At 40.9% G+C, this 21343-nt stretch overlaps 1 protein-coding gene across 1 annotated transcript in view; it reads right to left on the bottom strand.

Moving 5' to 3' along the window:
• LOC103370335 (ATP-binding cassette sub-family G member 4-like) overlaps nucleotides 1-21099 on the bottom strand; it is a 29753-nt gene extending 8654 nt beyond the window's left edge. The window contains exons 1-11 of the mRNA XM_008299362.1: nucleotides 20835-21099; nucleotides 11033-11150; nucleotides 10668-10800; nucleotides 10424-10474; nucleotides 8610-8755; nucleotides 6490-6613; nucleotides 6174-6288; nucleotides 5930-6072; nucleotides 3120-3218; nucleotides 2847-3015; nucleotides 2595-2695 (exon numbers count right to left, since the gene is read on the bottom strand). Coding sequence (XP_008297584.1) covers nucleotides 2595-2695; nucleotides 2847-3015; nucleotides 3120-3218; nucleotides 5930-6072; nucleotides 6174-6288; nucleotides 6490-6613; nucleotides 8610-8755; nucleotides 10424-10474; nucleotides 10668-10800; nucleotides 11033-11150; nucleotides 20835-21099 — 1464 coding nt within the window. The remainder of the gene's footprint in view (nucleotides 1-2594; nucleotides 2696-2846; nucleotides 3016-3119; nucleotides 3219-5929; nucleotides 6073-6173; nucleotides 6289-6489; nucleotides 6614-8609; nucleotides 8756-10423; nucleotides 10475-10667; nucleotides 10801-11032; nucleotides 11151-20834) is intronic.
• Between the last annotated feature and the right edge of the window lie 244 nt (nucleotides 21100-21343).

The following is a 21343-nucleotide window of genomic DNA, read 5'->3' as shown; positions in this document are numbered from 1 at the left end:
TTCTCATGAAAAACAGAGCGCACCTGCATGTGCTATTTTTTTCTGCTTATAAAAAAGAGCGGATGTAAATAAAATCACTACGTTTCACCTCAGACAAATCTGACATTAGAACGCCCTAGTTTACTACTTTTAAAGTCATTTTTGGTCGCCTGCACACTGTCGCCTGCAATGTGGGGCGTTTAGGGAACATCGGTAAATTGTAGAGTCTATCAATCAGAAAATGTTCAGCAAGCATGTTTTGTCTGTCGCGAGGTGGGGGCTGTGCGACCAACTGAGAAAGTTAGTGAAAAAGTTAGTCTGCTGATGAACACACATGATGATTGTTTGGATGTTCAATGTGGCCTTGCACTCATTGTTACTTTACTTTACAAGTGTGATGTGCAAACTGACAAAACCCCACATTTCTGTTGTCAGTGCTGTATGTCTGCTCATAAAAGTTTTGCTCTGTGCGTCAGTGTCATTCTGGCAACTGTGAAACTGCTCGACACAATCTGTGGCCATTCCAGCTGGTGTGTGTGTGTGTGTGTGTCTGTGTGTGTGTGTGTGTTTGCTGGATCTAATGACACACTGGCTCTGTTTTTTTCTCTGCAGAATAAAATTTACTTGTGACATGATTGATCACTTAGTCATGCTGCCAATCTCCAGTTCCACCACATCACCAAGGTGCCCTCCTGGATTCAGATCAGGTGACTCACTGTCGTGTTCATGAAACCAATTTGTGGCCATTAGGGGATGATAAACTGTGTCTATAAAGGGATGAACATGGTAAGCAGCAATACTCAGGCAGGCTGTGGCATTCAGAGCAGGATTGTTGACATTAAGGGGCCAAGAAAACATTCCTCACATCACATTACAGGTTGGATCTACGGATTCATGCTGTTGATGCCAAACTCTGACCTACCACACGTAGCCTGAGAAATTAAGATTCAACAGACCAGCTTATGTTTGGTGAGACTGTGGCCAGTTGTCTGTTTTTAGATGACAGGAGGGAACCCGACCTACAGCAATTGGATGTGCTGTTCATGCTGAGATTTTTAGCTCAGCACAGTAGAAAATAATCAGAGTTTCTGTCTACAGACCTGTCACTCACTGGATGTTTTTGTTGTTCACAACCTTCTGCAGTTTAAAAACACATAGACCAGCTCAGTGGCACCAACAATCAGGTCACATCAAAGTCACTGACGCCACAGTTTTCCTCCTGAAGCTCCTGACTTGTGCCTACTGAGGCGCACTTGGTCAGAACATAATGGTCTGGCTGCTCCTCGTCATCATTCTACTAGGGATGGAAAACGCTCTGGTTTGTTTGTATTTCTAAACCAGTCGCAATCACTTTCACAATCACAGAATTGATTTTAAGATTTTACTTTTCACTTTTAAAGCTAGCCAGGCCCTTGCCCCTGGCTATATTTTAGATATGTTAACCCCGTATATCCCCACACGCAGTCTTAGATCCTCAGGTGGGTCCCTCCTGATCGCTCCAATCCAAAGACCGCTCGGCTTTGGAACGACCTACATGAGGAAATAAGGCTCGCACATTCAGTATCTTCGTTTAAATCACTTCTTAAAACCCACTTTTATAAGAGTTGCTTTCGAGTGATGTTCTCTTTTATTTCTCTTTCAGATTTTTGCCTGTTTCTTTTCCCTTTTTTATTGATACCTGCCGTCCTTCTCTCTTCTATCTTTCTTAATCTACTTTTATCTTAATTCCCCTCTGTGATGTCTTTTTAATCAGCTTTATTAGTACACCTTCCAGTAGTGACCCAGTCTGTTCTTTTCCACTTCTATTGTTTGTATTTTTATATTTTGAGTGTTTGCATGCACTTCTTATACAAGTTGTTTTCCTGTTATCTCGTCTCTGTGTTTTTTGTTTCTTTATTATGTAAAAGCACTTTGCGAATTCTGTTCCTAAAAAGTGCTATACAAATAAAGTTTATTATCATAAGGTTTATACTTTGGCGTCCCCTCAAGATAGCGACAGATGGAATTGTATTGTTGGAACATTTCAATGCAGGGAGCTGAGCTTTGTCATTAACATAGACAATAAAAAAATAATGGAAAAAATTGCAGGGCTGTCTTGCTGCAAGAATCCTCTGCAAAACTTGAAATGTTCAGTGCGGTAAGCTGCTAACCTACCACACTGTTGTTGTTTTCTGTAGTGAAAACAGTAATAACCAGACCTAGTAGAAGAGGGGAAAGGTGCCTGAAATAAGCTGCCAATAACAGGATTATACCTGCAGCCTACATCCGATGAGTCATGCTGGTACCTACATGATGCTACTTTCTGCATTTCTGCCAAATGATTGGAGAATGTTTCTGATACGGTGGCCAGTGAGTGTATGCAAATATCTGTAATCGTTGACAGAAAATTCTATTTATCGTCCGTCCGCCGACCAGTTAGCCCCAAAACAAAACCCTGTAGAAACACTGGTGGAACATATTCTCCTCCAACAAACTGCTCCTCTGCCTTCAGCTACCACTAGAGTGCAGTGGTGGGTAACTATGTAGTCATATTTTGATATGTGTTGCAGGGCTCGGAGCACCCAGGTTCTCGGTGAGCCAACCCACCCGTCCAGCCCCAACAACCACCAGCTCACCTGGAATGGGATATCAGCCATGGTCTTGGCCAGGTAGTAGGCTTTCAGACTGTACCAGTAGTTAAGATGCTCCCTCAGAAACACAGACATCTCCAGAGGAACTGCCAGATGAAGCATTAAGTGTTTACATACAGTAGAAAAATCAATATCAACTCAGACATTATGGGATGCTAAAAGTGGACCTCATTGATTAATGTGAACAGTAAACAGGATGTGAATGTGAGTCTATATTCTCCTCTTGATCGTACTCACAGGTTAACACAGTTGGCATGAGCGCTCCAAACATGAGGAAGAGCATAGAGAAGAAGAGAAATCCAGTGTTGTTAAACACCTTGCTGGCATCATTGCCAATGTTCAGATAGAGCAAACCTATTAACACACCTATGGAGATGTGGGAAATCAGTCTGAGGTGAGTCAGAACCTGAAAGCAGAAAAAAAACATCCAGTCTCAGACTCAAGCAGGATTTTTTTTTTACAGGACACGACTTAAAGTACTTGTGCTTTTGAACAGATGTCACCACCCACCTGGTCTCGACATATAGTTATGAAGGTTCTCTTGAAGAGGATACAGAACTGTGTTAGTGTGCTTGTGGCGAAGGTGTGGCTCTCTACGTGGCCGGTGTCCTGGAGAAATCAGAAGACAATCATCTCAGCACAGAAGTGCAGCAGAACATTCTGTTGTCAAAGTCAGGTTGATCTGATTTGATCTAGAAACCAACCACTTCAACCACTTCAACTACTTTCCCACAGCGGGAAACACAACGATGTAATGTATCAGCTAGTTGGTGATAATTCTATTAAGAAATAAATAAAAAGTTTAGCTTACATTCTTTAAAATATAATGATTCCCTTTTTTTTCCTGAGAGTCTATTTTGTTTGTATTATAGAATATATTTCATTATTCTGGTCTATGAGAAGACATTAATACCAAATCATATTTACACAATTAACACACAAACAAAGCAAAAATTACACAGAGGAAGAAACTGTAAAAACAAAGAATTGTTGTATGTTCAACTTTCTGACGGTCCTTGAACTAATCATGTGCCACTTCTGGAAAAAGCAAAAGGTGTACATGATGATTCTAGGTTTGTACAATTTTTGTCAATCAAAGAACTACAATTTTTTTATGACTTAACGAAGGTTAACTGATCATTCAAAGAAAATAAATCTGCAATGTTTAGTAACTCATTGTTTAGGTCATTTTCCGAGTAAACTGTAAATATTTGATAGACTTCAGGTTCTCAAATGCTAGAATCTGCTGATTATCTTTGATTTCCATCACATCCCTTAAAGGTCTTTAGCTTTTGGACTGTGGGGGAGGACAAATCAAGGTTAATGTCACACTGGGCTGCTGTAAACTGTGACAGATATTTTCATTTCTTTAATTGTTTTTTTGAACCAACAAATTCAACAATTGAAAAATTCATTGATTAATCAAACAAATATTAACTTTAGAATAATTCCCCCTTTTTGCTCTGCCTGATCCTGCTCTGGATGCAGCTGATCCAGTTTCTCTGTGTTTTACAGCTCCATGTGCTGTCCCCTTCGAAAGCTTCAGTCTAACCATGATTTGACATTTAGAAAGCTGCTCTTTGCTTAGAATATCAATCTGGCGTCTGGCACTTTAACTTATTCTGACGCCGTGTTTCTTGCTATGACAATGCGGCTGAGTCAGCAATGTTCTGCTGGAAACCTGAGGCACAGCCATATTTCTAACAGAACAGCAGCTGCAGGTTGATTTAGTTGAACAAGCCGCTGATCAGTCAATCAAATATAAAATATAGTCTAGATTCATCTGAACACTGCGTCAATGGAAGGATACAATTCAAGGAAATCTGACCGTAGTACTAAGAAGTAAACATGGTCACTGATACTGATCTGCTTCAGTTTGATTATTGACAAAGAAATAGAGCAGAATCTGACATACAGTCGTGACTCGATAATCCGTTAACAATCCAAAAACCTTGCTGTCCGACAAGTTTTTAGGAAAAATGAACGGAACCCATTAAAAACAGCCTTAACCTACCGACAGCCTTGGATTCTGACTCTGACATGACATTTATGTCACAAATAAGGATAACGGCGTATTATCTGACTGAACAATCTGACAGATTGGCTACGTTCAGACTGCAGGACTTAATGCTCAATTTGGATTTTTTTGTGAAATCCGATTTTGTTGTGAGTTCGTTCACATTTCCTATTAAATGCGACTTGTATGTGATCTGCTGTGTGAACTTCATACGACCCAAAAGCGTTCCGCACGCGCAGAAGAGGACACGACGATGTCACATGCAGCAAGCATGCTCAGTGTTTGCAGAAGTAAACATGGATGGTAACGGTGGAGCGTATCTGTCACTCCCCCACCGTCGATGGTGGAAACAGAAGTGTGACCACTAACTAAACCGGCATCAGCAGCCAAGTACTGCCTGTGTGTTCCAGCCACTTCCACCCCGTCGGAGCGCTCCCCCGGGGTGGAAGTGGCCGGAACGTGCACAAGCGCACCGGTCAATTAGGCGTGACATCCAGCGATGCGTAGTGTTCCAACAATACACTAGTTATTATACCAACTATAAACAATAAATATTAACAACAAATGAGCCTTCACACATCAAGCCCTCCTTGTATCTCGACCTCCGTCTTGACAATCCGACAGCCTTGCTATCCGACATGAAAGAAGGTTTTACATTTAGTGTCGGATTATCGAGTCACGACTGTATTTGTTCTTTATGTTACACGCCAGAACTTCTAACAGTATATCAGTATGCTCTCAGACGTTTGGACCTCACTATATGAAGCTACTACCGGCAGGCTGAGTTTACTTAAAACAACGACTGAAAGTTACTGGTCAAAGGTGGGAGAATCAATCTACCAGCACTACTATTTCTTGACACAGATACTTTTTAGATTCTCTAAGTGTTCTGCCATGAAAAGATTTGGCACAGAGCCTCAAATAAAATCCCAACAGAGTGGTATCAATGTCCTCATCTACCTCTTGGCAGCAAGTTGAAGTATATTTAGAAAATGTCAAACTATTCCTTTAATGTGTATCTCACCATCTAAACTATATCCCCGATCCTTATGAGGCTGATGGGGAGGGGGTCTGAAGTCCTGACAAAGGACTGATAGGTGGGTCAGTCGGTCACAGAGATAAAGTAAAAAGCTATTTAAACTTGGCTCTGACACAGGTAAGGCCCTTCCCCATGGCAGAGAAGATGAAGTAATAATCCTTTCAGCTCAGCGGTGCCCATTACCAAATTAATTAGCAAATAAACTAATTACCACAAAGTAATTGCCACATTTCCCAGAACACCAACACATTATCTCCTACGCACCATGGGGCACTTTGTTGCGCAGACTGACTGGCCATTGGTGTCACACTGATTCTTCTTCTCCTCTAATGCACACATTCCACCTTGGACCGCCTCGAACAGCACAGGGTTTAGGTCTCCGTATTCTCCTGACGCCACTTCAATGACTGAATCAGAGACAAAAGCAGAAAGACATGATTGATTTTGAAAATACCTTTAGACTGTTCTCAACAAAGCGTGAGAAAAACAGGGATCAATGTGAACATACTGAAGTCGGCAGGGTTGTGGTAGGTAGGACAGTAGAGGCCCAGAGTCTTCAGATAGGGGATGAGGTATGGGACTGTGCCTTTGTAGATACACTGTCCCTGGCTGAGGATGTAGAGCTGTGCAGGAACAAGACATTCAATGCTTGCAAGATCAAAATGTCAAAGGACTGTTGCAGAATAGCTGATGGCATGTTGGTGTAAAATGCATACACTGCAGTGTCTCATTAAATTAACTGATACTGAAACTTCCATCCATCCATCCATCCATCCATCCATCCATCCATCCATCCATTTTCTCATTTATTGGCAGATGCTCACCTTGTCGAACATTTCAAACAGTTTGGCACTGGGCTGGTGAATGGTGCAGATGATGGTGCGTCCTCCCAGTGCCAGCGAACGCATTAGGGAGACCACCTGGTAGCACGACACGCTGTCCAAGCCGCTGAAAACACAAAGACAAATTAAATGAGAAGTAATCTGAAAAGAACAATCCATCTACCAGCAAATTTAAAGCTCACTAATTCACAGATTGTAGCTCTTTTCTTTTATCTGTAGAGAAAGTAGAGTGAAAGAATCCCAGCCGCACTGTCTCTTGGAGTTATCGCTGAAGATCAGCTAACATTTTTAAAATTTGTTGCCAAGCATGGTGCATTCACTTAAGAGGCAGTCAAACTACGACTGTGACTAAAACAGATGTAACATTTATTGTGCCTCATTTGTGTTGTGTCAGGAGGATTTTTAGAACACGCTCAATAACATCAGTGTTGTAAGGCTGTTGTTTATTCTCTCATCTACAGTTTTAGTTTGACAGAAGTTAAAATGTCCATTTTTGCTGGAGTCTTTCAGATCTCACTCTGGCTGGTGATAATTATAGAAAGACTTACTGTATTTCAAAAGTGTTACTGATCCAGCAAACCCAAGGTTGTTCATTTTAGCCTCACAGTTGGGGAACTGTTACCGACTGAATTTGTTTTCTCAGGTGTACAATTAAAAATAGCTTTGGGCTTAATGGGTTCAATTTATCGCATCCTTTAAAAGCTGGGTCCAACAATACTTTTTTTTTTTTCTTTTTTTTTTCCCTAAGATATATTTATGGACTTTTCTGCCTTTAATGACAGTTGACAGTTTAAGATGCAACAAATGAGCCGCTGGCAGGAATCGGACCGCAGCCGCTGCATCAGAGACTATAGCCCCTGTACATGGATCGCCCGCACAACCTGTTGAGCTATCTGGGTCCAACAATACTTTTAAAAGAGAATTCTATCATACTACAACTGTCTTTTGGCTTGGCAACCCCTTCTAATGTTCATATTACCACTGTACTCACCAAGGTCATTGCTGAGATCTAACTACACTGCGTCACAGTGTGAAAAGCTTGATTGTTGAGAAGAGCATTAGGTAAACCAGTCACATAATCCACAGCATTGTATTTGGAGCAGAAATCAAAGTGTTTATAAGCTGTTTGGCATGGTCAATGAGTCAAAGTTTAAAGAAATGGGTTTAAAAGACAAGCAATTGTTCCTCACTCCTTTCTATTCCAGATGAACGTCTAATCTGAGTAAACCTGATGAAAAAATACCTGATACACTGATAAAACTGCTTGTATTTCTTGTCCCATCTTACTAAATACAATTTTATTGCGACTAAGCCTCTCAAGTTCCAATAGACCTGGGTTAGTCTGAGGTGTACTTTAGACCAGGGATCTCCAACTCCGTCCTCGTGAGCTACTGTCCTGCAGGGTTTAGACGTTTCCGTACTGCAACACACCTGACTCAAATGAATGGATCATTAACAGACTTGTGTAGAACTTGACAACAAGCTGTTGGAGATCCATTAATCTGAGTCAGGTGTGTTGCAGTACGGAAACGTCTAAACCCTGCAGGACAGTAGCTCACGAGGACGGAGTAGGAGATCCCTGCTTTAGACATTATGAGGACTGCAAATACAGAAACTTCTGGAACTCTGCTAAGCTGTTAAGACTTTGTTTTCTTCTTTCCTAAAAGAGTTCAAGAAAAAGCTTGGATCCCAGAGTGAACAACTGCCCTTATTTGCCAGATGGTATCACTATGATTAAGAGGATAATTACACCATATGTCCAAATGTCACAAGACTCATTACAAATATGCAGCCAGATGTGCTGTCTGGACTGAGTCTACCTTTGGCTCATAATTTTCTCTGTTCTCTAACAAAAGAATTCAAAATTTCAAAGCCCAAGTTCACATTGGAATCCATTAGAAATTAATAACAATAATTAATGTACTTGGCAAAGTACATTAGTGGAAACTATGAAGACATAGGCCACACCAGCAGTAATCTAACCGAAGACTTCTCATTTGATGAAAGTAAATCTTATTTAATTAAATTTTCGAAAAAAATTCAAGGTCAGTCTTAAATCTGCATTTATTCATGAGCAGCACATCGCTGCCTGTCTGACTTACCTGGTGGGCTCATCAAAGAACATGACTGGAGGATTGTTGACCAGTTCGAGGGCGATGGCCAGACGTTTACACTGACCTCCAGACAGCGAGCTGGTACGAGTGTGAGCACAGTCAAGGAGCCCTAAAGCAGTCAGAATCTCATTCACCTGAACAGGGAACATGAGAGAGAAAAAGACAAAAAAAGTTCATCGAATGACAAATGTTCTGACATTTCTGCTCACGAGCCCACTTTGACAAACAGGTGACGGAGAAACGAGCATTAAAATGCCAAGTGGGGATAAGAATGGTGTTGTATAAACTACAGATGGAAAGCAACACGTCTCAGGATGGATTTTTTTGTCTTTTTATCTCTGTCTGCTGGCCCCTGGCTGGAGTCAAACCTGATATATTGCGATTCCATGGCACTAATCTTTTCGTTTTAGGCCACCAGCATTTCCCATCTGCTACTTATGATAAATGTCCTTTGACAAATTAGAGTCGTTCCTAGTGAAGATGTCACAATTATCATATATCAACAAGACAACAGAGAGCCCATGCTGTCATCTCATTGTGACCTTCAGACAGCCTCACTACCATTTTCTTTTCTTTTTCTTTGCAACAAAACATAGGACAGCCGGTATCACATACACCACTTTGGAATGCGTTTGCTTCTTTACATTCTTGTTTCCAGAAGTCTGCCCCTGGCTCCTCCTTCCCGGCAACAAGCTATGATTGGTCAGGGATGAACATGTGATCTCTCAGCCACAGTCGCCACAGGAATGTATGGCACCGTAATCACCTGTGACCATCTCATCACACACAACTACTGCGTAGTCGGATCACAGCATGGGTTTGTATTAACTTTAAACGGTAACAGTAGATTTATATTGGAAAATATATATTCTTAAACAATACCTGAGGTAGCTCATAATGCAGCCCACAAAGGGCAATGTCAGCTGACAAAGAGCCCAGTGTCCACAACCTTGGCACATTTCATCTAAAGTGGTTAGGTGTGTCAACAGCGTGGCGTGTGTCAACAAAAATTGGGCAAATTTCCATATTAACTGGGACTGGCAGGTTGAGATTAAATATGGCTTAGATGTGTTTGAGGTCATGGTTTGGTATCCAAGGGCAGGTGTTGCTGTTGCCTATTTTCTGTGCATGTTAGATGTTAAATGTTTAGAATCAAAATCAGAAATACTTTATTCACCCTGAGGGGAAATTGGTTGTGTTACAAATGCTCCCATTCAAAGTCAGAAATATAAACGACACAAAATATACAGATAAACGTGAGTAGAAAATCCATCCATCCATCCATTATCTATACACCACTTAGTCCTCAGTAGGGAGGCTGGAGTCTATCCCAGCTGACTCAGGATGAAGGCAGGTTCACCTGGACAGGTCACCAGTCTATCACAGGGCTACACTTAGAGACAGACAACCAAGCACACTTACATTCACACCTACGGACAATTTAGAATCACCAATTAACCTCAACATGTTTTTGGACTGTGTGGGAGGAAGCCGGAGAACCCAGAGAGAACCCACACTGCACGGGGAGAACATGCAAACTGCACGCAGAAAGATCCCGGGTGTCCTCACCGGGACGCAAACCAGCAACCTTCCAGCTGTGAGACAATGGTGCTAACCACTGAGTCACCTTGCAGCCCTAAGTAGAAAATATGAACTAAAAATATAAACAAACAATATGTCCTAAAAATATAAACCTAAGTAGAAACAGCATAAGCATAAATGTAGATTGTGCTTTCCTAAGAAAACCATGTGTAGTATACAGTGTAATAACTAGTGTGGTATTGCACACACTATTAACTCACCAGTTCTTTCTTCACATCCATAGTTTCATCCAGCTTTAAGTTGGCTGAGACCTGCAGCAAAGAGCAAACGTGTGCCATAATCATGTAATATAAAAGCTAACGTCGGTGCAACTTGGCAAAGTAATGACCCTTTTCAAAATGTTTAAATAACACACAATCATTTCTATAATTACTACAGTCATCAGAAAGTTTCAAAACAAACAAATTCTCTAAACCTGAGTTGAAATATTGATCAGCAGCTCACCATCATGGCCTCCCTGGCAGTGAGGTGTGGCAGCAGCATGTCTTCCTGCATGATGTAGCAGGACATTTTCCTGAATTTCCTCAGGTCCCTGGGTTTCCCATTTACCAGGATCTGACCCTTCATCCCTGTTTCCCTGAGCAGCATGAAGGACAAACACCTCACGGTTTAGTGGGCAACAGACTATTGTGAAAGGGACTGAACACATGACACACAGACACTGGTTCCTACAGCACTTGTACTACGCTGTGTACACTGTGCTAGCTATGCCATATGTTTGCACCAGAAACCCCTAATTTGTCTCATAACTTCGAGGACATAATTTCAGCTCTTTCACCTTGAGTATGAGTCAGTCTTTGCTCTCTCACCTGTATCCAGCTAGAATGTTCATTAAGGTGGACTTCCCAGCCCCCGAGGGCCCCATGATTCCTATCAGCTCTCGACTGCAAAACCTTCCAGACAGGCACTTCAATAAGGCTTTGAAACCTGGAAACAACACAGTAAGCGTTCATGACACAAAAAGAACAAAGAAAATATCGTATTACTTGAGAAAGACTCAAGCAGAATAAACACGAAGGCTTTGAGGCTAATTCTGAGAGTGTCACTAGGAACGGATGCATCCATCAGTGAAAGAGAAAACAGAAAAATGTACAACACTGAACCCTGTAAACTTAAGATACAAATCAAGATGAAAGAAAAACACTGATGTCATCGCAAGGCAGGCTGCTCCACAGATGCAGGTGGTAAAAGACAAATGGCATTCAGCAGATGAAATATTAACAGCACTCATATTTGTCAAGATAACACACAACAACATTAATAACACCAGCTGTGAGTGATGGGGTCAAGCGTCTGATCGGTAAGTGAGAGCTTCTGTAGACAACACAGCGTACTGTCTGGGTGCCAAAAACTGACTGAGTTCAATCTTAACTTGCACTTCAAACTTACACCGTCATAGTTTATCAGATCTGCTCTGCTGAGGGCCCATTATGATATAAGTTAGAAATGACATAATAACCCAGCTGTAGAATTTCCTCTCAGTCAAACAGGAAAAGATCTGATCTCTGTTTAGTCGATGAGTAGTTACACTAAAGAACGCTGTACGGTATCAGATGTTGTACTTAAGTCTAACAGCATTAACACAGAGTGCTCATCTGCATCAGCTTTCAACATGATATTGTTTACAACCTTCAAGAGCAGCTTATCTCTGCTATGCTGTAAAAAATGCAGAAAACAAAAAAAAAAAAAAAAGAGGATCGTGCACAAACTGTGCTCCCTCACATAATATGGGGTTTTTCAATTTGGCCTCGAGCCGACAGCAGACAGATGTTTTGGAAAAGACTCAGTTCAACACCAGCAAGCAGCACCTTTGTCCTGAAACAGCCTGGTTGAGCCCATGGGGTTCTTAGTTGGTGTATCCTTCCTCTTGTGTCTGTCCTCAGTAAAGCAAAAGTGTGTTTCTGATTTTTGCTCTGCTGCCCGACCCATGAATATTTTACAACAGAGATAATCAGTTTCTACAAAATCAATTGCTTTTTCCCTCCCAGAGAGCGTTTACTCAAATTAGGGTTAAAGCTAAAAGCAAATATACTTAACATGCATAAATAGTACAAGCCATTGTCAATATTTGATGTATGTGACATGCATATCTACCAGATTAAGGTTTCATGGAGTATATAGATGCTGTCAGACTGACAACAGCAATACATTAAACAAAGCAGCACTGAACTGAATGAGCAAAGACAGCAGGTTTGGTTTTTGAAGGACAGTGCTGCTATTTTTCTGTCTGAAAACCTCAAAAACAACTCGCAGTGGCTCTCATGTGACATTGTGATGTAAACATTTATATGTACTTATATCCTGACATGTTTAGATGCAAGTGAGTCTTGAGGAAATACTACAATGTGCAGTCACACAACTGAGAGATGAACTGAAGTCCCAGCGAGTGTTTTACTGAGTGTACCTGACTCTGGGCTGGGCTGGGATGTTTGCTCAGTGTCAAAGGTTTATTAGCTATAAGTCAGTCTGTNCTGATTCAAATGATCAGCTCATCATCAAGCTCTGCAGAAGCCTGATAACGATCCTGATCATTTGAATCAGGTGTGTTGGAAGATAGAAACATGTAAAACATGCAGGATTGTGGCCCTCGAGGACCAGGATTCGACACCCGTGGTCTACTTCTTTCTACCAAATGCTACAATGTGTTTTTGTTGCGAAAGATAGCTGAAAATTAAAAATTATACGGACTGGGACATTATGACCTAAAGTTGGACAGATGGTTGCTTTTATTGATCTATTTCATAGTTGTTCTTGAAGCACAAAAGTAATTATGCATTTGCATCTCATGCACATTCATCAGATCTATATAAACGCGCAGCTATGTTTTAAGTTTCTTACGTAATAATATAAAGAACATTTTACGTCCTAGCCATGAAATTTCACACAATCCATGTACAGGGTTCCTACACATTTGAAATTTCAAAATTCCATACTTTTTCCAGACCCTAATTTCCAGACTTCTCGGTAAAAAAAAATTCAAATAGTGAACTTAGTTCACTTGATGTTGTCGGGCTTGATCTCATGCTGGGTTTAGCCAAAAACGCTGTGACAAGACGAAAATGTTTTTTCCCTGCATATGACTCACAACCGCCGCCTCCCCCATGTCGGAGATGTCAAACGATTTCACACAAAGTCTGCATTTAGCTTTCTTTATCCATTCAGGATCCTTATCCAACCAGTCTTTATATTTGGGATTTATGAGCCAGTCTTCAGAGAATTTACATTTACCCATTATGAGTTCTGTCAACGACCATACAAGAAATTTTGAATAGCTCACTCACAAACTTTGTGGACATCACCTGTCTGTCGAAGCAGCAGTGAAACTTAACGACACCTGGGCGAGCCAATGGGTTGGAAGAGGATAAGAGCAGAGGGCGGGCATTCAACTTGTCAATCTGCCCAAATGTTTTCTGGGACGCGTAGCCATGGATCTATTATATGAACGCGTATCCTACAGTTTGCTCTCACACAAACATTTTAGCTGCGCTACTAAGGGCCTTAAAAACAGATACATCTATTTCTTTTCTTAGATATTCATAATTGTGTGTTTTAGAAAATAGAACTGCAGTAATAGTCTTGGAAACATGAATATTTTTCCATACAACAGTTTCCATTTTCCAGACTTTTCCAGACCTGGAAATTTATAAAATCAAATTCCATACTTTCCATACCTACGTAGGAACTCTGCATGTACAAAATCTTAAAGCATGCAGTTTTTGAGGAAACTGTGCTACTCCTGAGACAAATGTAAATAATCTGGGAGAAAATGTTGATTCAAAATATTTCGTAAATACCAAATATGTCTGAAGTTTAGAATAAGTATTAGTACAAATATGTCTGTGACTTAATGCAACCCTGTTACTCTAATTTCAGCCCTGTCATTTTAATTTAAAAAAATATATCATAAATGAATTTCTCGGCTCACAAGGATTTGACCTTTAAAGAGTTCAAGTAATTATATGCATAATGTTTGAAAATAAATACTGAAATAAGTAAAGAGAAACATGCCAATATTGAAAAGTTGGGAAAGGTAGATTCCAAAAGTTACTTAATTTAAATCACGTCACATCTGAAATCAAATGGTTATTAGGTTATAATGTTACTTTCTATACTTAATGGGAATTATAGTTAAGAAATAAATGAATCTACCTTTTTCAGGTACCTGAATGTTGGTAACAGGGTGTATAGCAAATAGCAAACAACAAATAAAACATACAATAAAACATATGGATTAGATACCTGAACTGAGCCAATCAAGATTTTTATAGTTGATTACCTATTATTGATAAATATATAACAGAAAATTGAAAAAGAGAAGGTTTATTTTTCAAAATTTTTGAAGCCCAAATGTCCTCCGATTCTGGAATGACCCACACGGTCAAATTTATATAGAGTTTATTAGATTAGTGAGAGCATCCTTCATTTTTCTAAAGGTTATGATTTCACTTGTCCATTTATTGTAAAAAATTCAAGCCTGCAATGGAATATTCATCACATTTCCGAGAAATGACTTTGCATGTTAACGCTGCTACAGTTGCTTAGACCTTCCTCTCCTGGGTCTGGTGTGAAGTTGGTGTTGGTTGGTGCTAATGTTTCGTATTGATCACAGGGATACTCTCATCTAACACTGTTATTGTTTCAAGTAACAGTGAACTGCTGCTGTCATCAAAGGACGGAGAAACTTCTCAAATTCACTGGGTGTCTCATTTACATGCTGTTGGGACACATTCTATACTGTGGTGTGCAAACACAGTCACAGAGCTCATTATGGAGCTTTACTGAACAAGTTCAAACACATGAATGAGACCTCAGAGTAGAACTGAGCTGCACATCCATAAAAAGCTAAATGCAATTGTTGATCATCTACAGAAGTGTTTACCTTAAGTTTCTTTGAGGCATTAAAGTAAATTCCATTTGAATATGCTGGCAAACACTAGCCTTCAATGCTCCTCACCTGAATTAACACTCCCCTCCTCCCCTCTGTCCTTTGGTTCACCCAGTCAGATGCATTATTGATGTCCAAACCTGCCTCAGATAATGCAGCACTTACTGGAAACCTCAAAGGGTACACTCTTTATATCAGACTCATGGATAGAGACCAGCTAGTTCACAGCATCTAACATTTCCTGAACACTGATACTCTGGTCTCCAAACGTTGTCCCTTTGCACTTTAGGGAGAACGTCAAAACACTACAGTGCTCTAAATGTTGACTGAGTAAGTTGCTCGAGTGGAGGAATTAAGTCAAACAACTGAGTCATTTCTGTGTGGACAGGTAACAGGAGCTTTGTTTTGTTCGCTAGAGCACAGTGCAAAGGTTGAGGACTGATTGATGCTTGAGGCTGTCAGAGTGAAGGAGAAAACATATTGTTGTTGTTCCATTAGAGGCATGACTTGAGGATGATGTCAGTTGGTCTTTGGAGGTTTTGGTCAAGAGGGAAATACAATCAAAAACTCTGGTTTAAAAGCAACAGAGTTTGTTGTACAAATATATGTTAATCAGGGTTTCTGTGGACGCTTGCCTCATTTAGAATTGTTTAATTTCCTCTTTAGTTTTGTGTTCCAGTCAAACATACAAATATTCTTATTTATGTTATCTACGGTCATCTGGAAAAATATTAAAATCAACATTAAACAAGCAAACCTTTGATCCTCCTACATACATACATAAAGTGCCTATAGATGAAGGCGATATTAAAAAAATACATTATACAACATTTTGTAGTGATTTTCACAATTTAAAGAGGCACAAAACAATAGCATGGAAAAGTAGTTTAACACGTCCTCAATCAAATTAGGATCAGAGGTTCCAGATTAAGTGTCAGTGATTACGACTCAGTAGAAGGTGACCGGTTGACCCTGTCCTATTTAAACCCCACCTGCTGCTGTCTCTGCTATTTAAGCTATTGTGGTGTCATCATGCCAAGAAGTAAGGAACTCTCTAAGGTCTTCAAAAAAAAAAGAAAAAAAGTGGATAACCCAGTCTGACAACGGATTTAAAAAGATCTTCAAACAGGAAGACTATCTATGAGTGGTGTAGGTTTCAAATGACTGCCAGTTTGTCCACGACTATCCGCTTCAGTCCAAGAGTAGAATGTTTGATGCAAAAAGAATCTCTGAGAAGCTCAAAGGTTCGATCACAGGATCTGCTGGTGTCAAAGTGCTGCATCTACCATCAGACAGGGATCACGCTTATTTGGCCTGCTGGGGGCGACGTGACAGGACAAAAAAATCTCTGTAGAGCAAAGCTACAGTTTGCCATTGAAGATAATGAACAGGCCTTTTGGAATAATGTGTTCTGGACAGATGAGCCAAAGACAGAGTTGTCAACTAAACCCTCAAACATATTGCAAATGGGCAGTTTTGCACAAAGTAGTATTTAAAAAAAATGTGATCAATTCCAGGGCAGAGACTAGTGGTCAATAATACAAAAAGTCAACATGATATTATTTCTGCTACTAACTTCTATGGCCATTTACTTTTTTCATAGAATCTGTTGATATTTTGTTAAATAAATGATTGAAAATGCCAAATGTCCCTGAGGTTTTGTGCAAGTATACCATCTTCATCTTTGCATTGCACTTATTGCATTGTACTCATTTGTTCGCATGACTATTTCAATGAAGATGCAGCAATTGGAGCCTGGATCATTACCTCCAGTGCACATGGTTAAAGTAAATCATTTTGATTTGTATTGAGTAAAATAGACACAGTGGTAGCACATGTGCATTGCTACTACGTTATGACTATGATGTGCAGTGCGCATTGATCATCTATATGAAATCCATGGACACTGATGGATCCTATGGAGGGCAGTATATCAGAAACCATCAGTCCTCCTCTCCCTCTTCTGCTTTCTGCATGTGGGGAAATCATCTGGACAAGAAAGATCAATGGAGATCAGGGTTCGCCCCAATAACTGCAAGCATCAGGGCCGCAGTCAATCAGTCAGTCAGTCATGTCCTACTGCTTCAGTTTACTGTTGTTTCTGAATGATCAAGAAGAAAAAAAAGTAGAGAGAAATATTCCCAGTAAGAGCATTTACTCTGACTGTCACTTGCAGAGAGCAGAAGGACTGCAGGACCAAAGGGAGGTGAGTTATTCTCCTCATGCAGACGAGGACAAACAGAAGAAAGAGAAAGGCTGGCATTAAACTGTCCAGGACACTTCTTACTACATGCTCACTGTGTTCTAATTTGTTCATGGCTTCACAAACATATGTCTAATTTCAAATAATCCATGAATTCTGGCATTTAGCTGCAACTACAGTCGTGACTCGATAATCTGACCCTTAACAATCCGAAAACCTTGCTATCCAACAGGTTTTGAGGAAAAACGAATGGAACCCATTAAAAACAGCCTTAACATACCGACAGCCTTGGATTCTGACTCCGACATGACATTTTATGTCACAAATCAGGATGACGGCGTATTATCTGACTGAACAATCCCACAGATTGGCTACGTTCAGACTGCAGGACTTAATGCTCAATTCAGATTATTTTTGTGAAATCTGATTTTGTTGTGAGTTCGTTCACATTTCCAATTAAATGCGACTTGTATGTGATCTGCTGTGTGAACTTCATACGACCCAAAAGTGTTCTGCATGCACAGAAGAGGACACGACGACGTCACACGCAGCGAGCAAGTGTTTGCGGAAGTAAACACAGATGGTAACGGTGGAGCGTATCTGCCACTCCTCTGCTGCTGCTGCCACACGCCCACCGCCACCGATGGTGGGAACAGAAGTGTGACTGCTGTCCTAAACTGGCATCAGCAGCCAAGTACTGCCTGTGTGTTCCACCGCCGGGGTGGAAGTGTCCCCCCCGACTGCGCCAAATATTCGGATCTTTGTCTCATCAGACCAGAGAATTTTGTTTCTCATGGTCTGAGAGTCCTTCGGGTGGATTTTGGCAAATTTTAGGCGGGCTGCCATGTGCCTTTTACAAAGGAGTGGCTTCCGTCTGGCCACTCCACCATAGAGGCCTGATTGATGGATTGCTGCAGAGATGGTTGTCCTTCTGGAAGGTTCTCCTCTCTCCACAGAGGAACGCTGGAGCTCTGACAGTGACCATCAGGTTCTTAGTCACCTCTCTGACTAAGGCCCTTCTCCCCCGATCACTCAGTTTAGACAGCCGGCCAGCTCTAGGAAGAGTCCTGGTGGTTCCAAACTTCTTCCATTTACGGATGATGGAGGCCACTGTGCTCATTGGGACCTTCAAAGCAGCAGAAATTTTTCTGTATCCTTCCCCAGACTTGTGCCTTGAGACAATCCTGTCTCTGAGGTCTACAGACTGTTCTTTTGACTTCATGCTTGTTTTGTGCTCTGACATGCACTGTCAACTGTGGGACCTTATGTAGACAGGTGAGTGCCTTTCTAAATCACGTCCAGTCAACTGAATTTACCACAGGTGGCCTCAAGTTAGGCTGCAGAGACATCTCAAGGATGATCAGTGGAAACAGGATGCACCTGAGCTCAATTTTGAGCTTCATGGCAAAGGCTGTGAATACTTATGTACATCTGATTTCTTAGTTTTTTATTTTTAATAAATTTGCAAAAATCCCCCCAAAACTTTTTTCAAGTTGTCCTTATGGTGTATTTTGTGTAGAATTTTGAGGAAAAAAATGAATTTAATCCATTTTGGAATAAGGCTGTAACATAACAAAATGTGGTAAAAGTGAAGCGCTGTGAATACTTTCTGGATGCACTGTATGTTCTGAACTGTGCTACACAAATACAATTGAATTGAATTAAAAAGCTGAATTCTATAGATATTGTATGTCTTACATTTTTAGAACCTTGACAAACCCTGTGTGCTACATTAGTGTCTGCACATCAAACATAGAAAGATATTTCGTCATGCTGAGTGTATTTTCCAAAACACACTGAAATCCTGCTCTATGTGCACCATTTATGAGCCGTGCTGCATTTCTTTTTCGCTCCAGAATGTTCTATTTTGCTCTCCGTCTCTCTAAATTGTTTCAGTACTTGTCTCTGATCTGCTCTGTGTGAGCACAACCTGCAGTTTAGCCAAAAAGTCCCTGAATGTTTGTCATGTGGCTGTTTGATGCAGCTTCTGGCTTCTCAGTTGCACCAAAAGAATTTTGAGCAGGACACGTTTTGCAAATGTTTTTGTGGCTTTGGAGAAAAAATAACTTTTACTGAAATGTCATGATTCCAAGCTTAATTTTGGGTAATCTTCTTGACAAAACTACATATCACATGAGTAATTCATTGACTTGAAAGATAAAAATCTGATGTTTTTTTTCTGTTTTTTTACAGTTTCTAGCTCTGAAGAACGGTGTAATTTTGAACGATTTATAAAAGATAACATGCTTTTTACACCCGCTGGTAGGACAGAGCTGATGTTGCACTCTAACAATGAATTTAGATTTAAGACACTTGGAAATGATCAGCTTCGTTGGAACTGCAAAACATCCTGAGAAGAGTTGTGAAGATTTGGACAACACATTTGGGGACAGATTGCAAATGCACTAGAAAACCCACACAAATTTCTTGAGATATTTTTCACATTATTCACCACCAAACTGGGTCAATTATAAGTCGTTCAATTGTAAATCCAAATATAATATAAAGACAATTAATGCCTGATTATTCTTTATTTTCTCACTCACCTGTGACCCTTGAATTAAGTATTTGTTAAATAATCTTGATGCATACTAGATTGTGTGCCTATTTTCACTCCTTTAAAAAAAAAAAGATTAGATAGTGCTTGTTTATACAGAAGCCGAGAGCGGTCATGGCCACACATTTTCGGCATTCCACGGCGTTCGTTTTCTCGAGATAACGAGATAATTAGCCTGTTGAGAGTTTCGGCTGTCACTTCAGCCTTCATCAGAAGTTGTCGGACTTCCTGGTGTGACGTATCTTATATAGACAGCTGACCGGGAACGCCGACATGACGTGTCATGAGAACAGCTGACCCAGGTGTGTGGAGGTCCCACACACCTGGGATTCCATCCTGGACTGGGCACGAGTGGGCAAACACAAACACCAATTACCTCGTTATCTCGAGAAAACGAAGTTGGTTTTCTCGAGATAAATTATCTCATTTTCACGAGAAAACGAGTCTTGTTATTCCGAGATAAAGAGAAAATTAACTCGAAGAAAAGAACAGTAGCGGAAAACGACCGCTCTCGGCTTCCGTAGGTTTACTTGCAGTATATATCTTTTTTTTTTTTTTGGTTATTATTTTCTGGCCTTTTTGCCTTTATTAGTCAGGATAGTGAGAGAGCGAGACAGGAAAGTGGGGCTGGTCCGAATAGCAATTTCTGTTCTCTGGATATTCGGCCCAATTAATATTCTGAGATCAAACTTGCTATCCCGATACCAGCACAGCGAACGAATAGTCGGCTATTTGGGTCCAGCCCTACAGGAAAGTGGGGAGAAGACCTGCAGCAAATAGTCATGAGCGGGACTCGAACCCACGACTGCTGCGTCAGGGACTATAGCCTCTGTTTATGGGTGGCCCGCTCAACTAGGTGAGCTATAGGGGCGTCCGCAGTTTATATCTTTACTCATTTAAAAAGTGCTTAGGGTAGACATGGCTTTTTTAAGGACTGTGTATAAAGGACGGGTAGTTTCGTGTTACCTCTCCTCCTCCAGCTCCTCCAGCATGGTCCCTCCTGGATGGTGTAGGAGACGTTGATGAACTCCAGGTCCACGGCCGAGCGTTTGGGTAGGTGGGAGAAACGCTGCGCATCAGTGATCTGGTTCTCAACCTTCTTCAGGTGGGTCAGCATGGACGCATCCTGCTGCAGCTGAGGCTGAGCTACAGGCGGGCTGCCTCCATTACACAGGACGGCCTCCTCCATGGGGAGACTCACAGAATCAGGTTCCAAGGCCTTATTGTCCATACCAGCTCTCTGACTGAGGGAGGAGAGGGGAAGTACAAGAGCAGAGATAAGAAAGGAGAAAGAGAAGCGAGGTCATACTTCATTATCTGCTGACATTTCTAATTTTACACCTGCAACTGGGGATTTGGTGCATTGCTAGCATATTTGGAGGTCACTTAATAAAAGTTCTCCATCAACACTGAAACAACAGAGCAGCAGGGAAGTTGAGCCAGCCTGCAGCTATACCAGTGCCAAAAAAACTGAA

The sequence above is a fragment of the Stegastes partitus genome, unplaced genomic scaffold (assembly GCF_000690725.1).
Source record: "Stegastes partitus isolate 25-593 unplaced genomic scaffold, Stegastes_partitus-1.0.2 Scaffold1406, whole genome shotgun sequence".
Taxonomy (NCBI): Eukaryota; Metazoa; Chordata; class Actinopteri; family Pomacentridae; genus Stegastes; species Stegastes partitus.
The sequence above is the reverse complement of the archived record's forward strand: the minus strand, read 5'-3'. Positions and strand labels throughout refer to the sequence as shown.